The sequence below is a fragment of the Ammospiza caudacuta genome, chromosome 1 (genome assembly GCF_027887145.1).
Source record: "Ammospiza caudacuta isolate bAmmCau1 chromosome 1, bAmmCau1.pri, whole genome shotgun sequence".
NCBI classification, from domain to species: Eukaryota; Metazoa; Chordata; class Aves; order Passeriformes; family Passerellidae; genus Ammospiza; species Ammospiza caudacuta.
Window position 1 is genome coordinate 136,749,210 of NC_080593.1, and position 16,388 is coordinate 136,765,597.

At 35.6% G+C, this 16,388-nt stretch overlaps 1 protein-coding gene across 11 annotated transcripts in view; it reads right to left on the bottom strand.

Annotated features, from left to right (window-relative positions):
- WWP1 (WW domain containing E3 ubiquitin protein ligase 1) overlaps positions 1 to 16,388 on the bottom strand; it is a 59,172-nt gene that overhangs the window by 10,505 nt on the left and 32,279 nt on the right. For 5 of the 11 annotated variants that reach the window (XM_058820322.1, XM_058820276.1, XM_058820285.1 and 2 more), the window contains 12 exons: positions 16,263 to 16,329; positions 14,039 to 14,220; positions 10,889 to 11,240; positions 9,542 to 9,637; positions 8,739 to 8,913; positions 5,386 to 5,440; positions 5,207 to 5,291; positions 4,979 to 5,107; positions 4,019 to 4,091; positions 3,855 to 3,926; positions 2,781 to 2,869; positions 2 to 161 (listed from right to left, as the gene is read on the bottom strand). In XM_058820322.1, coding sequence (XP_058676305.1) covers positions 2 to 161; positions 2,781 to 2,869; positions 3,855 to 3,926; positions 4,019 to 4,091; positions 4,979 to 5,107; positions 5,207 to 5,291; positions 5,386 to 5,440; positions 8,739 to 8,913; positions 9,542 to 9,637; positions 10,889 to 11,240; positions 14,039 to 14,220; positions 16,263 to 16,329 — 1,535 coding nt within the window. The remainder of the gene's footprint in view (position 1; positions 162 to 2,780; positions 2,870 to 3,854; positions 3,927 to 4,018; positions 4,092 to 4,978; positions 5,108 to 5,206; positions 5,292 to 5,385; positions 5,441 to 8,738; positions 8,914 to 9,541; positions 9,638 to 10,888; positions 11,241 to 14,038; positions 14,221 to 16,262; positions 16,330 to 16,388) is intronic. The other 6 variants (XM_058820307.1, XM_058820338.1, XM_058820329.1 and 3 more) reach the window with 4 other exon arrangements.

Below are 16,388 nucleotides of genomic sequence, written 5' to 3' on the forward strand. Positions count from 1 at the left end.
CCATGGCAATAAAGCGCCCAATGAAACAGAAATATGAAAGATGGTCAGGATTGATTGTTGATGCTGGATTTATCTGCAGGCAATAGTTGCTCTTGCCAGCATATTCAAATAGGCAGTACATAGGGTTCAGTACTTCATGGGAAAGCAAGAAAAACCATTCTCTAAGGAAAAAAAAACATGTATACACATAAAAACCATCAAATACAGATGTTTATCACCATTCCCATTAGGTAACCAGCAAAATGGTCAAAATATATGCAAACTTTGAAAAATAATATAAACAGTGTTGTATTAGAATCACAGAATAATATATGGTATATATTTCTTAAATATAGAAAATTAATTATTAGACCAAATAATGTTAGAAAACCATGGTTTCAAAAGTTTAGAAATTATTAGAAGTTAAGATTTTCATCTTGAACACACCCTCACAGCACAGGTTTTAGCTGCCTATCAGTAACACTTTTTTCTTACACAGTCCTTGCCTCAACCAGTACACAGCATTTACCCTGGTCATCCCTACTTTACTCTCTACAACTCACATCTTTACTCAAAAAAATCACAGATTATTCCATGCTTACTATAAACAACTTAGATAAAACAAAACAAAACAAACAAATTGAAACCTCAGCACACCTTATTTGCTTTTCCAGTCTGACAGCAAAAACACATACAGAGTTACTGTCGTTTAACAAATTACCATGCATTGGTTAAGCCTGCATGACATGAAAGTGTAAAAATATCTTTTTGCTGAGGTAAAATGAATACATGTTTTTCACCACCTTAATTTTTTTCAACTTAGCTGATCTGAAATAATACCACAATCTGGTATTCAGCATTCAGATAGGTGATTTTGATAAGATTTCTTGTTTCTAATATTTGCATGTAGTATTTGCAGAGACCTGAGAACAGTCATACATACTCAGGGGCTTTTTTATCAGGCAATAAATGTTTGGTACCAGGCCTAGGGGTAGCCCATAAAAACAGCTGAAAGTCTGTCCTATAACAACTGTAGGGACTGAATTCCATTCTGATTGCCTTTCAGCTGTCATAGTTAAAAGGCATCTCTTCTATCCTTGTATTTATTCAAGATAAAGGAACAGAAATGAGGTTTGCTGGCATGTTTCTCCTAACAGAGCCATGAAACTCAAGTCGTGGATCATGAGTCAGTATGATACACTTCCAACCCAAAGGCCAAGTAGAAAGAGTAAACAGAGAAAGGCAGCCAGGATCCAATAACCCTAACAGGGTTCTGTGTATCTTCCAGCAAGCACGAGAATGTTGTACAGCATTCTAGGCAAGTTTCATACTGAGACAATTACATTAACTAGACAGAGGCATCAAATTTAATAGACATTTAAATTAGAACAAGTCAGATAACAAGGGAGGAATAAACTAAATCAGCCATTAACAAGAAGTTGCAGAGGCAAGGAATTTTTCATACCAACAGCTAAAAACTTGCCACAGGACATAATGTCAGATTGGTCCTGCTACATGCAAGGTAAAAATCTGACAGGAACACTGAGTTTAGTCTGCCGAGAGACAGCTGATCTATATTTGTATTAATGCTGTATTTCATTAGTCAGTACATGAACATTTATTTAGTGTCACTTAAGACCTCTCAGCTCAAGTTACAATGAGATCCTGGCTGGTTCTCAGTTTCACATTAAAAATCTTGGGCAAGACTTAAATAACTATGAAACTATACTGGTTATATATTTTTTATTTATTCATTCTCTACTTTATTTGATTAACACACTTCAGTTGAATTATTCTAACATCTTCTCTACGGAAAGATCTATGAACTGTTCTGGTTCCCATCCTAAACCTATGACCTTCTCAATAGGGACCCCAACAAAACAAAACCCATGCAAAGCAAAAGTTGAATTCCTTCCTGAAATCACTCCCCAAAAATCTATGTGATACTGTAATGAGAAGCAAAACACCACATACCCAAAAGAAGCTCAACCTTCAGAGGCAACCTTCCTCGCATATAAATACTATACATTTTCACTCAATTCAGTTTTAATGCAGGAAGCAACATAAAACCAGAACAAAACCAAACCAGAACATCTTCACATATTAAAAAAAAAAAACAAACCCAAAACAACGCAACAAGATAAATTCTATCACCTATGACCTTTTCCTATTCTCTGGATATACAGCAGTACTGAATTTTTTTTCCAAGCAGGAACATTTCATTGAAGTTACTGGCAGCAGTAGTCAGTGGCTCTATTCTCAGTGATCGAGAAATGAAATCTCGTCTATGGTTTTCCTGTTATCAGATTTTTCCCCTCTGAGTTCCACTTCAGATTCTAGAAAAACCCATAGTCCAGCTGTTTCACATTGCAGGGGAGCCAACATAGTCTGTCAGTTGTTCCTTCATGCCTGCACTACTCTGCTTTTGTTTATTTCCTTTCTGTTCTTTTCAGCCCCAATATGGTGTTCACTTGCCATTTTTCCAAATAAGCAGAGCACTTTATTTTCCCACAGTTCCCACTCCTAGGAAAATTAAACTTTCTGATAGAAAGTTTTTGAAATAACTCAGACAAAGCAATTAATTTCATTCCAATTTAAACACCACTCTTTGTCAAAGAATTGAAAAACTGAGAGCATAGTTTCACCAATGTGAAGTTATAACCTGTGACAATAGCCAGTGCTGCCATCTCCTTAATACATTTAGGGGGGACTAAAAGGTACCTAGGGTCAGACTGCAAGAGAAATCAAGGCTAGAGTGCTATTAAAAAAAAATAAAAACTATTTAAGAAAATTTCTTTTACCTTGCCAAGCCACCGTAATCCAATCCTTCTTCTCCTCTAAATATAACATATAATCTTCTCCTCAAATCATAGGGCTTTAATGCCATAATCTATTAAAAAATAAATTAATGTTATAAATTATGGATTGTTACCACATCATTCATTCAGATTTAATTTATGTTGATACAGAAATTGTATATATGTCAAATGTTACACAAATTTGAAAAGCAAGTAGACCATCTCATGGAACAAGCAATCAATGAACTACACACAAAAATACCAACTTGGACTTAAAATCCCTTAGCAGCAGACTGCTAACAAGTGGAAGGAATATCTGGAAAGTAATGCTTTATGGGTACCCTGTTCTTACATTCTTCCTAAGGCAGTCGTTATTTAAGGAAAACAGGTGAAAAGGCACTTCATCTGATATATATGAATTTTGGTTTTAGGGAAATCACTTAAAATAAATAACTAAATCCAGACTAAGTTCAATACACTTTCATTTATAATATACTTTTTTAACTTATAGAGAATTCCTGCCTAGAGGTCTTGTGGTGACAGCAGCAAGAATTTTCATCACTCATTGGCTACAGACTGTAAGAGCTCAAGGACTGTAAGCTTCAATTACACAGATTTAATCTCTGAAGGACAAAGCAGTTTTAACTGGAGAAAAAAACATATAAGGTAAGGTATCTAAACACACACGGGAATCAGAAAAGCAAATCCAATGTGGCTGATGCCACAGTAGTTAAGCTATGGAACTCCACCACAGGAGGCTGTAGATGCACAAAGTTCACATGAGGAGCACAGACAAGCTCATAGAAGAGAAATCCCTTGAGGATTACTAAAATACTCAGAAACCACTTCAAGCTTAAGAATAATTTCAATTGTATACAGCTGGAAAATGAAAGATCATATGGTAAAAGTATTATATACAATACTTCTTTTCTTAGAGTCTTCCCTAAGAAACCCCCACTAGCTAATACCAGAGGAAGATTACTGTGCCTGAAGGACCATTAGTCTGAAATAGCTATGGCCATTTTTGTTCCTCTGCTTTGTCTTGATAAACAAACACAATAATTTTTGCAGGCTTACTTGCTGGAAGGAATCCTCAAACAAAGTCTGTCTGGACACATTGATTTTCACATGACTTGGCAATGCATTGGACTGTAATCATAAGGCAATAACATTAAAAGGTAGCACACACATTTGTAAAAAGTCATATAATTTCAATAAATAAATAATTAATGAATCAGTACCTGACACAAGTAACGGAAATGAGCAAGTTTCCACCGAAAGCTACGCTCATAAGCAATCTGTGGCCCTTTATTTCTGTAAGGAAACATATTGGAGATATATTAAGTATGCAGACATCAAATCAATGCTAAACAACAGCATGAAGATTTCAAAAATACACAAAAATTGTTATTGTAAGATATGATCAAAGATATGCCAGTCTTCCTTTCCACCATTCCTTGTCCTTTTTTTTTTTTTGTTTTCAAGTCAATTTACCAAATTTGATAGAAAGATAAAAGATCAAGAGAGCATCAAAACCCTATGAAATGTGTAAAAACTACAAGTCACATAAAAGAGAGATATTGAATTTATCACCTTCACTGAGAAAAAGACTGCTAAGTTAGGCTTTATAAATTCAGCTGCTTCTGGAACTATGAAGGACATTCTAGTGCAACATTCTACAGGCTTGTTGTTATCATCACTGTTTGACAGAAGTAAACCTTACCCATACAAAAGACATTAAGAAAGCCACTATAGGTTGGGTCAATACTTTTATTCAAAATATTTAAAAGAAGATTTGCATGTAAACTTTTTCAGAAGTATTTAGAACTACTCTGTTTAGACATTACTGTTGATAGAGTGTGTATCATTATAAGGAATACTCATAATTCCATTTGCTGTTACTATTAGTTATATTAGTTCATTACTCAAGTTAACCTCATTGCCCCTCTCTATAAAATTATTACAATCTTGGTATTTCAAAAGCATATAAAAACTACTGAACATCAGAGCACTACAGCAAAATGTGTCATAAAGTCACAAACAAAATTTTTAAATATATTAAACTTATAATATAAAAACTTGTTCATAATTTAGTGTGCAATTCCAGCTAAAAGTGTAGATCATTTTATAGTATGAGAAAACTTCACTATTTAATTATAAAAAGGTAAAACATTCAAAAATATATTTAATTTCTCACTTACACAGAAGATTTCCCAGTACGAGGATCATTGAAGGTGGTGGTTCTCGTATTGTGATCAACAAAGTATCTGACACCTTCTCTGGTATATCTGATTTCCCAGCCCTCTGGAAGAGGGTCCTCATTTTGTAAACTGCAAAAGAAATTGCAAGCAGTGCTTTTTCCCCCATATCACGACATAAAAGAATAAGGCAAGATCTTTTGAATCTGCACAGTCATTATACACACCTACCCTTGAGTTCGAGGGTCTTCCCACTGTGTTGTCTTTGTGTTATGATTTACAAAATACACCCTATCATTTGAATCCACTCTTCTTTCTAAGGGAAAAAGGGAAAAACATCCACTATACAACAACTGCATTCCAAATTTCTGTAACTGCCACTTCCTGAAATCCACAGCTAATTAACTTACCCCAGCCTGGTGGTAAAGGCCCAAGTGGATCATTTTCTGCTGACAACATTGAAGCCTATTTAAAAACAAGAGGACTTTCAGTTAGGCCAAATATTATTCATATTATTTTCTCAGTGTGTTCTAAGGTTATCACTAGTCCTGAAGACTATTCATTCTGCAAAAAAAAACCCATCATGCCAAGTTTAATCTGGTTTTGCAAAGAAACCTAGATTATATAGTAATAAGATAGGTTTTCCACACTTGTTTTGAGTGCAATGTACCCTCCCTTTCCCTTCCTACAGCAAATCTGAGTGCTCATACAAAGAGGTGCAGTTCACACAAGTTTTGAGGAAGCATGGATCAGCAGATAAGCACTAAGGTCTTGCTTAAGAACATGTTTTATCATAATAAACATTTCCAAGCACAGTGACTACTGCCAGCATAGGGGGTTTTACTTCCTCTATACATGATAACTTCCCTGAATGTTTGGCTATTTTCAAACATTGTCCTTTTTTTTTTAAATGCAGCTGCATCCATATGCGGATGGACAAAATTATACCAACATACAGTAAGGTTAGAAGGGGGAAAAAAAGGGATTACATTATTATGTAAACACATGCTAAGCTCCTAATATACTGTAACCTTGCAGAAGTCCCCAAGTAGCTCCCAAAAATACAAAGCATGGAAAAAACAAAAATAAAAGGCAGAAATCCCACAGACTACAGGATCCATGCTCTGATTTATAATTAAAAGCATCCAGCCCTAAAAATTTGTGGATGCTAACTTTTAGTATGTGTGAGTGCAGAATGGAATTTTGCTGGGTGTGTTTTCCAAAGAGTGTCTTAGAACTAATACTGCTTCATATAGCATTTGCAATACAAAAATATCAGGAGAAAATTCAGGCAAATACAGGAGCAAATTCAGGCAAAACAAATCTATGATATTTTTTCTCTGAAGGAGAAATAGATCAAGGATCAGAAGGAAATGCATTAGTTACGCTCAAAATCAAGCTGTGTAGTTGCCCCAGCCACCAGCTACTACACGTGAACAAAGAATTTATTCATTATTTCAGCAGCAAATGCAGTTAGTCTTTTCTGCTTTAGGAGACCACACAATCACAATAATCCTCTAACCAAAGACTTCTCTGTGGTGACTGTAAAAGAATAGTGCATGAAAGGAAAAAGCTGTCTGCCAAGGAACTGAATGTTGGCACAGTTCAGATATTTCCGACCTTCTTAATGGGTCCGAGGATTTGTGTATGGCTGCTGGCTACACAGAGCTGTACATTTAAGAGAACACAGTGAAAGACCAGGCAGATTCACTTCCAAAATGACTACAATAAATTAATCCAGGTAAAAAATGAAAGTAATTCAAATAACCATATCCCATCTACTTTTCTGTCTTTACATAGTTTAGCTTTGACCACTCAAGGTAATTGAAACATTCTTTAACTGAAAGTATTAATCTACTTTTTCCCAAAAATAAAAGACAGTCTCACTCAAATTGCTACATAGGCAGAGTCCTGGTATGTTACCAGAGGATGAAAAGGTAGCTATAGTTTGACCTTAACTATTCTAGGAAAAAAGTATACAGAAGCACACTAAAGTAAAAAAAAAAAAAAATAAAAATAAACAAAAAAACCCACCACTCTTTCTTCAAAAAAAATTCAATTTTCCCCCTCAATAAACTGTGAGTTCTATCTGTGCAACAGATATAACAGTTAGAAAACAGAATTCTAAAGAGATGCAAACAGTCAAGTTTTCTTTTCCTTTAGGTATATTCTGTCTCACTAACAAATCCTCATTTATTGATTCTAAGGTCAGATGAGACATTTTAAGGAATGGGTCTGTGGTTTTCAGTAAGGGTTATCCTTTAAGGAAGGTAGTAATATAATTTAATTTTAAAAATATATTGTTCACTGAAGGATAAATCTAGTAAAAAAAAAAATCTTGGCATCAGAAAAGTGAGAGTTTTCTCAGATGTATTATGCAACTGATCGAAGTCGTACACAAGCACAAAAAGTTGGCCAAGCAAGAGTTTTTGGCTCTATGTGCTTCAGCTGTGATTCTTGATTTTGCATTAGAAGTTACCAGTGTTTAAATATCTGAAGGAGGGTGCAAAAAGAATGGAACCAAGCTTCTCTCACTGGTTCACAGTAGCAAGACCAGAGGCAATACACTGAAACAGAGGAGGCTCCCTCAAAACATCAGGAAACACTTTCTACTGGGAAGGTGACCAAGTGCTGGCACAGGTTCCCAGAGGGGTTGTGGAGTCTCCATCCTTGGAGATATTTACAAGACATTAGTCCTGGATGGCTCGCTCTAGGTGGCCTTTCCTAAGGAGGGACATTGGACCAAATAACCTTAAGAGGTCCCTTCTAGCCTTGACCATTCTACTTTTCTCTGATCGCATAAAACAAATTGAATTTGATACACAGCCCTGGGAAAGTTCAGAAAATGAGTGGTGATGCATGTTTCTGCTATTGCTAGTGACAAGATATAATGTCCAATTAAATTATGAGAGGCTGAGAATTTTTAAATGTAGTACTGCAGCATCCTTTACTTCAGAGGGGAGTATTTCAAATTTAAACTTAGATCTCACATGCAAGAGTCCTATTCCAATGAAGCTGTTTTAGACTTGTACTTCAAAAGTTTCATCTCTAAAACACTTCAGCTTTTCTGCATATCACTTACAAAGTTTCTGGGATCAGATCTTTTTTTTAAGAAGCCAAGCACAATTCTTGAAGTGTTTAGAGTGACAGTGACACACAGGCACCATCATTCTTAACTCTGAAGAAACAACTATTCTACTTATCCAGTCACAGATGGAAAAATCTGACCCAAAAAATATTCTCTATGAAGCTACTCATATTTTCTTCAGGCAGAAGTTAGCAACCATGTGAGAGAAATGGAAAACCATGTAGGAAATTCCAGAGCTGAACCAGATGTATAACCTTCAAAGTAAAAGAACTGCCACTTGTATTAGTGAAGGAACTCTAATAACCTAAACAGTTTCTATGGCTATTTAATGCTCAAAATGACCCCTAACAGCATTTACATTCCTTTTCAGTTTAAGGGACAGTTTCAGTTGTACCTCTTACTACTGGCATTAAGAATGTTACGTAAAATGCAGCACAAAGCTGATGTCAGGAAACAAACTCAGAAAGGAGTACGTTCTGCCCAAAAGTACTTTCTGATTTTCATCCAATAAAAGGATGACTTCTAACTTTTTTCAAAATAATCAGAATCTAAATTACCAATGCTAAATGTCATTTAACCCTTATGGTTGAATAGTTACAAAATCTCTTTCTTTAAAGTTAAATAACAAAAAGTATACCAATACCTCTGTACTATTTGAAATGTTGTATACTTTACCGAATAGAGGTATCGTTGGTTGAATTGTTGCATAGCTCCCTGCAGTTGATTCCGTTGCGATTGCCATTGCTCAAAGTTCCTCACTGACTCCATTGTTGGTCGCTGCCACGTTGTCGTTCTGGTGTTGTGGTCCACATAGTAAACTCTCCCACGATCATCAACTCTCCTTTCCCAGCTTTCAAGAAAAACAAATGTTAACAGTTAATTCTTTCAGTAGTGTTACTAACCAATTTTCTCTTTGCCAAATGCCAAATTCCTAAGTGGTACTTAAATTAACTACTGGAGTCACAGGCATGATTTCATGTTCTAAATGGCACCAAAGTACCTCAACTTAATTGGCAGATGAACAACCACAATGAGCATACACAGACTACAAGCAATTGCCTGCTCAGCTCTCTGTCACCTCATTCTTAACTTTGTAAACACCTCTGACTGCAAGTAATGTTGGCAGACTTCACAAAGAACACTTTGCTGGGAAATCTGAGGTTTGGAACCAGTGCAGTACACTTAGTGGTGCCACCTAAATGAAGGTGATTAAATATTCATTATTTCATGCTTAAGTTTTAAAGGAAGAACAAAATACTTTAGTAGCTGTATTTGAGCAAGTGATCAAACCTAGTGACATATCCAATATCTACATTCCTGTAACAACAGCTGCAATTTTATACAATTAAATGAAAGCTAGAATCTCTTAATATATGATACAGAATTCAGTTTTGATGAGCTGCTGTTTGTTTCCAGCAACAAACATACAAACAAAAATATAGTAAGTTTATCATATTTAATTCAAAAGTGTACATTACCCAGGAGGTAAGGGCTGTGGTCTTTCCCATGTTGTAGTTCGTGTGTTGTGATCAACATAATAGGTTCTACCATGAGGATCCTTTCTTTGCTCCCACCTTCAAGACAAAGAGACTTGCACATAAGTGAAGATGCAAATACATCCTTGGAACTTCCCACTATGACATTAAATTACCTTGGGACTGAGTTAAAATACCATGGTCCAAAACCCATTCTCGAACACCAAAGAAAATTCATAACAGAATACAGATCAGTTATTTCCTATTTAACTGATATCACCGTAAAGACTTTAAAGGATTTAGCACATAATGAGCATACATCAATATTCACAAGCATTTTTCTATTATATTTAAGTTTGGAACAAAGTCAATTAATTATCTGCTCAATGCTTGGATGCTAAAAAAGCCTCATTCCAAAAATGCTTAGAGAGATGCATTCTTTGCATTTCCAAGTTCATGTCTCTCAAAAATGAAAGTGTTTACATTTTGAAGCTCTGTTCCCAATATCCAACAAACAGCATCTTTCAGAGTGAACCTGAAGTGTGTGCTATCAGCTCTTTTACCTGTGTTTCTATTTCCTATCCTGGTAAATTCTGTATCTGATCCCAAGGGATTACTTGGTTTTGTGAAACAATCTTACGCTGAAGATGGAGCTAGGCCAACAGCTGAAGTTTCATAATGCTGAGAACTACCACAATGCAGTAAAAGTATGTATAAATGGCATGGAAACCAGGAGAAACATTAGATGGAAAGGTGAAGTGCTTGTCCACAGTTGATATATATTTATTTTTCTTACATAAACACTTAATTGGTTCCTGAAAATGTAAGCAGAACACCTGGCCTGCTACTACTAAAGACTACTAAAGCAATTTCTAACAATCTAGTAAAATTAAAATATTCCAGCTCTTCTTAGCACATTCCTACATACACATCAAATATTACTTATAACATTTTTGAACTCATTCTTACACAGCAAGCACCTACAAGCATTTATAGACTAGTCATTTTCACTTCTTTGTGCTTTGGTCCCTACTACTAAGAAACAAAGGAATAAATAATTATGGCCCAAATAAGTTTGAAAATATCAAATGAAAAGCCTTCACATCTGTTACACCCAAGAGTTTGTCTGTTAAGATCACAATACCATCTCAGCAAATCAGTTATCAGTTATTACTTTCTGGGACAAGACTAGCCAATTATAGCAGCAGTACAAATCTCATTTTAGATCAAATAACCCCATCTCAGTCAGCTCACCTGTATTTGAAAACCCCTTTACAGAATTAAGTTTCTGTTTCTTTATATGCACATCTAGATGACACAAAATGATAGCATTAAAGCAAAACAACATACCCTGGTGGCAAAGGTTCTGTACTGGCACTACCAGGCTGCTGTCTCACAGGTTCTGCAGATGCACTTGGCATGGAAGAGGATTCCCTCGGCTTTGCCGCATCTGCTGCTGCGCTGCTCCGAGCACTAGGCTGAGCACACTCTGGGGCAGCTGCAGGTTCTACTCCAGCAGACACAACAGGTAATGCAGAAGTGTGGCTTTCAGAACAACTAGTTGCTTCTGTTGCTGACTGAGGTTCTGCTGTATCATTAGTGCAATCTGCTGAAGACACAGGAGCTTCATCTGAACCCGTCGGAGCCTCGGAGATAGAAGAATTGCCAGCTTCAGGTGCAGAGGCAGATGACTCGCCATTAACTGAGGAATGGGAAATAACATTTGTGTATCAGAATCTGATGAGATTTACTTTACAAATAAATAACCAACTTCCAGAGTAAATTTTGGAAGCCAATCTCTGTACTCCCCTTTACATAGGGATATATATACATACATATATATATATATATATATATGAAGTTATCTATTAGTTTCTCCATGTCTTGGTCAACTCCATGTTGCACCTCAGTCTAGATTAGCAAGAGGCACCCATCTGCTTTCCACAAAACTGTACAGCCTTTTTTAAAACTCTGAATTTATAGTGAAGTTCAAAAAAGAATCTTAATCAGTATGACATGAAAACAAGTATTATGAGATTACTCTATGAGATTTGGAAAACTAAGAGGCATTTCCTACAGATAATTTCTTTTCTTTTTCAGAGCTGACGTATACCAAACCGTACAATTAACCCTATACCTGTGCAACTTGGAAAAAAAATCCCCCTCCAAAAGAGGGATTAAAAAATAAAAACTATTATTGGCTAACACAACTTACATAGTTCAATGACTGAAGAAAATTACTTTAGAATTACAAAGTAAATCTATTCCATCTTTTATAGAACAATAAATATGCCATCAAACTGAATCAAGCACAATCTCATAAAAGGTTTAAAGCAGGCATGGATTAACAGACAAAGGATGCTAAGAAAGCTTTATTAGTCCCAAGCCCACTTGGCAAACAATACACCAATCATCTGCAGAGCTTAACTGAACAGTCTCTCAGCACATCCAGATCTTGTCTAACTCAGACAAGTGACATCAGGTACAGCAGTCTGCAGGACATCCATTAAAAGTCAAGGCCGTAAAAAAGCAGCATCACATCATTCAGCACTTTCATTTTCTGCACCACTAATCAACATCAAACAGTGACAATTCTTAGTAGCTTGTACCTGTTTTAGAGTTGCAACAATTTTTTAAGGACTAAGGATATGCAACACACGCTTCAAGCAATTTTCTTACCTTACAGTATATTATCACCTTACCCTGCTAAGGGCTGAAACTAATTTAATTCTATACCCTTAACCTTACTGATACACATTTGCAAAATTTAATCCTACATTAGTGCCTATAAAATGTTGTTCCATTATTTTAAAGAGTTCACTTGTTTAATTCTGTCATCAGAATTTAAACAAGCAAGTCAGTTTCCTTAAAGAATTATCACTACACCATATGAATTTTCTTGATATGCGTAAGCATAAGCATGAGCACGATTTTACAGGCAACAGATTTTTAAGTTCTATAAAGGCACTACTTTTTGAACAAAACTTTTCCAGGGTAACACACACTGCTTCCAGATGGCACAAAAGAAATTAACTACATAATATATATCAAGATTTTATATTGTTTCAGCATGACATGAAAACTATGAGCAATTTGATCACGCTTCCTCAAATTTCTGCTTATACTAGCAACAACTTAATTTACACAAGAAAAAAGCCAACTGAAATTTCAACTTCCATTTAAAAAATTCAACTCATCCACATTAAAGAATGAAGAGGATCACATAACAAAGTTAGAAGCAAAATAATGAACAAATCATCTGCTCTATTAGTAAGTTCATCTCCAAAAGAGATGTATAAAACATTACATCAGATGATTACTTCACCAATTATGCCTAATACAGCAATTCTGGCAACATCACATAAAATTACAATACTGCTAAAGCACAACAGTGCGGAATAAAGTGTCATCAAAAAATGCCAGAGATCTTGCCTTGCCTTAAAAACATCTTCATCCACTGGTAGAGTAGTTGATTACTCCTATATCAATGCCTCAGTGCAAGGTCAGTGATGATTTCATCAATATTACCACTTGAACAAATCAATTATTTTTCAATTACCCTATTCTAATACAGATTTCAAATGGCTCTCTCTGCTGTTGAAGAAAAAGGGAGCAATGTCTTAATAACATATATGCCCTCTAGCCTTGAGCTGAAAAGAGAGGGGAATCAAATAAAGTTCTCCAAATAGAGAAAAGCTTCAGAGAAGACCTAATTTAATGATAACTTTTTAAGGTTCATAATTCTTTCTGTTATCTTCCAAATATACCAGTCTATTACAGAGAGTTTGACAGTCTCTGTTCTGCCACTTAGTAACAACTTGCCTATTTCTATTTACGGTTTTCTTTTCTCTCTGCTATCACTGTAATCTCTCCCAAACAGCTGAGAAAAGACAAAGGGATTACAAAGCACAGCCAGTATTAGACACCAGAGGAATAAAAATCAAAAAAATAGTTTCACTGAACCAAAAGTGAACTGTAGTCAGAACCAATGTTTTGGTGTTTAAGAGGGAAACAAAATTCAGTATTTGCCACTAGCTGTTTTTAAATAGGATTTATGAAAAAAAATTGAAGGCACAGAAAGTCTGCAACACATCTCAACTCAGAGCACAGCAGTTTCCTGCCTAAATCATATTTATGTAATGTCAGGAAAAATTTAACCATAGGTACTCAAATTCATTGTGAAAGAAACCTGATTTTTCCTCCAGACAAACAGTAATATGGTTTCATCATCCAGGACAGAAAAATGAAAGATTTTGGACACTTTGATCTTCCTTCATCAGAGAAAAGAACTTATGATAAAGTGTGAAACTCAATATATTTAAGAATGGGTCTACTGCAAAAAAATTTACAGAAGTGGGCACACAAAATTATAAATTTAAGCCACATCCTTTCAGTACTTTTGAATTCTAGAAACAAAAAGTTCCTAGAAAAAGTAGCTCAACTTGAGATACAGCTAGACAAAAAAGCCTCATGGAACACGTTCTCATAACTCTCTCTTACCAGTGCTATCGACAGGCTGAGCTTCAAGTGGTTTTGGTACTGGTGTATTTTTGGGTCTGGCTGCAACATGATTAGGAGATGGTGTGCTGTCTCCATTAACAGCTTCCACACTGAACGTGTTCTGTATTGCAGAGCTGGAAGGTACTTGATTGTCTATCCCATTAGAAATGTCACAAGCAGATCTTGGTAAAAATAAAAGATGATTTCAGGTTACTATAAGCAACATATTAAATGGTTACATAACTAAACTAAATGCTTCACTAAACCATCCTATAGAAACCATCCTATAGAAATAAAGAAATGGTGGTAAATTCACAACTGTTTATGTCTTGGTGTTTGCAGCCTAGATAATTATTTCGGTTTCACACTTGACTGTTAAGAAAAAAGCAATAATCGGTTTTGAGGATTTCAGATACTTGTAACAGGTAAGAGTTTCCATTTTTACTTTCCCTTTTACTCTTAATGACATATCAGAATTTAATTGAACAGACTGATGCACCTGCTGCATCTTCCAAAACAGCCTTAGGGACCCTTCCAAAGTGCAGCTATGAGCAGGAAAGCCTTTTCTCTCATTAAGAAAGAGGAAGAACTGGTTTTGTTAGTAATATCACTAAAAATACTCATAACATAAGAAAGCAACAAAATTCTCCCTCAGTAAAAGGAAAATAAGATGAGCTTCTTTAGGCATTGGCAAGATGGGACATAGTGAGGACAACTACACATAGGCAGCTCTGTGTTTGCAAGGCCACGTGGAGAAATGTATTTTAAGGGCTTGTGAATGGAAAGTTTTGTTCAGTTACAGTGGTACATTGGTTTTTCACTTAAATCTCTTTCAGAATGCTTAAAGCCATCCACCAGAGACACATATTTTGAAAATCACACTCAATGCCAACTACTTATCACCTCAAGGAGTAGTGGTTAAATAGTGAAATTATTTACTATTTTATCTCACAAAAAAATTTCAGAACAGATAGAAGTCCAACTTTGTGGAGTAAAAAGGGAAGAAGCAGCATTTCCATGCTACCTTACCTAACTCCAAAGGATCAGTATAAACAGACTGATCAGCTCTGGACTGCAAACTCAATTTAACTCCAAAAGACATGGAGAGAAGCTACCTTAAATCTTTTCTTCATCTCTTAATTTTAAAACTGTACATCAACACAGCTGGATAGTTGTGTAGAAAACTGCAGTAAGTTAAAATATCAACACCAAAAGCAAGATCCCAGTGAGAGAGATTATCTCCAGCAACAATAGCTGAATGAAAACAAATGATTGTTACTACTGCTTCAAAATGGTATGCAGATGGGTTTCAAATCACTTTTAGCAGTCCCAATTTTTTCTAACGAAAAAGAAAAAAGCAGAAGCACTGTTTTATTCTTACTCAATCATCTTGAGCATCCATTGGGGAAGAGAGACAAATATCCACAAATTCAAAAAAAGAATCAAGTCAAGCATAGAAGGACAAATGTGTCCCTGCCACTCAAATGCATAGCAACTGGATGTTTTTTCACTCCAGTTGGTGTCAATAACTTAAACAGAAATGGGTTCACACAAGGTAACTGAGCAGACCAGTAACATTAAATTGATCTGAATTGACCTATTTGTCTTACTAGAGATGAGGGGACAAAAAAATCTATTCCTACTTCTCTCCAGCCAGCCCTTGAGCTGGTTAGAATGGTAGAGAAACCAAGAATTAAGCTCTTAATTAGTCTGAATATCTTTTTCTTGCCACTTCAGGAGGAAATAGGCCTTGGCCTCAGTGTTACAAATACTGCTTGTGAAACTCAATACAAGTCTCTTAAGTTCCTGATTATGACCTTAAAAAGGCTGAGGAGGAAGTAATTCAGGCTTTTTTTTCCCTCTTCCTTCCGTTCAGGTGCTACATTGCAAAAAGCTGCTAGACATTAATAGAAATGGTTCTTTAAGCAGCAAAAGAAAATAAATTGAGTAAGTACATAAAAATACACTGAGCCACTGCTCCCCTAATTTCTGCAGCAGCATTTTTATAGATTTCCAAATGAACTAAACTATGTAACTGTCAAACAAATAAGGTTTCTAAAACCTGTGGCAACATAATTTAGACCTCAAAAGCTAAAATCTCTCCTCTTCAAAACCATTAAAAAAAACAACAAAAAACCCACCAGAACACAAACAACCCAAACATTTCAACTGATAATTTGCTGATACACTTCATATCGCATAACACACAAAAATAAATTCCAACCTGGATGAACTTCTTGCTGAAGCATCTCTGTTTTCATGTACAGCCTCGCCATTTTGCTGAACTTCTACTGAACAGTAAGAAACAAATTCAACAGAAATATTCTATTATATCAGTTTGAAATCTTAA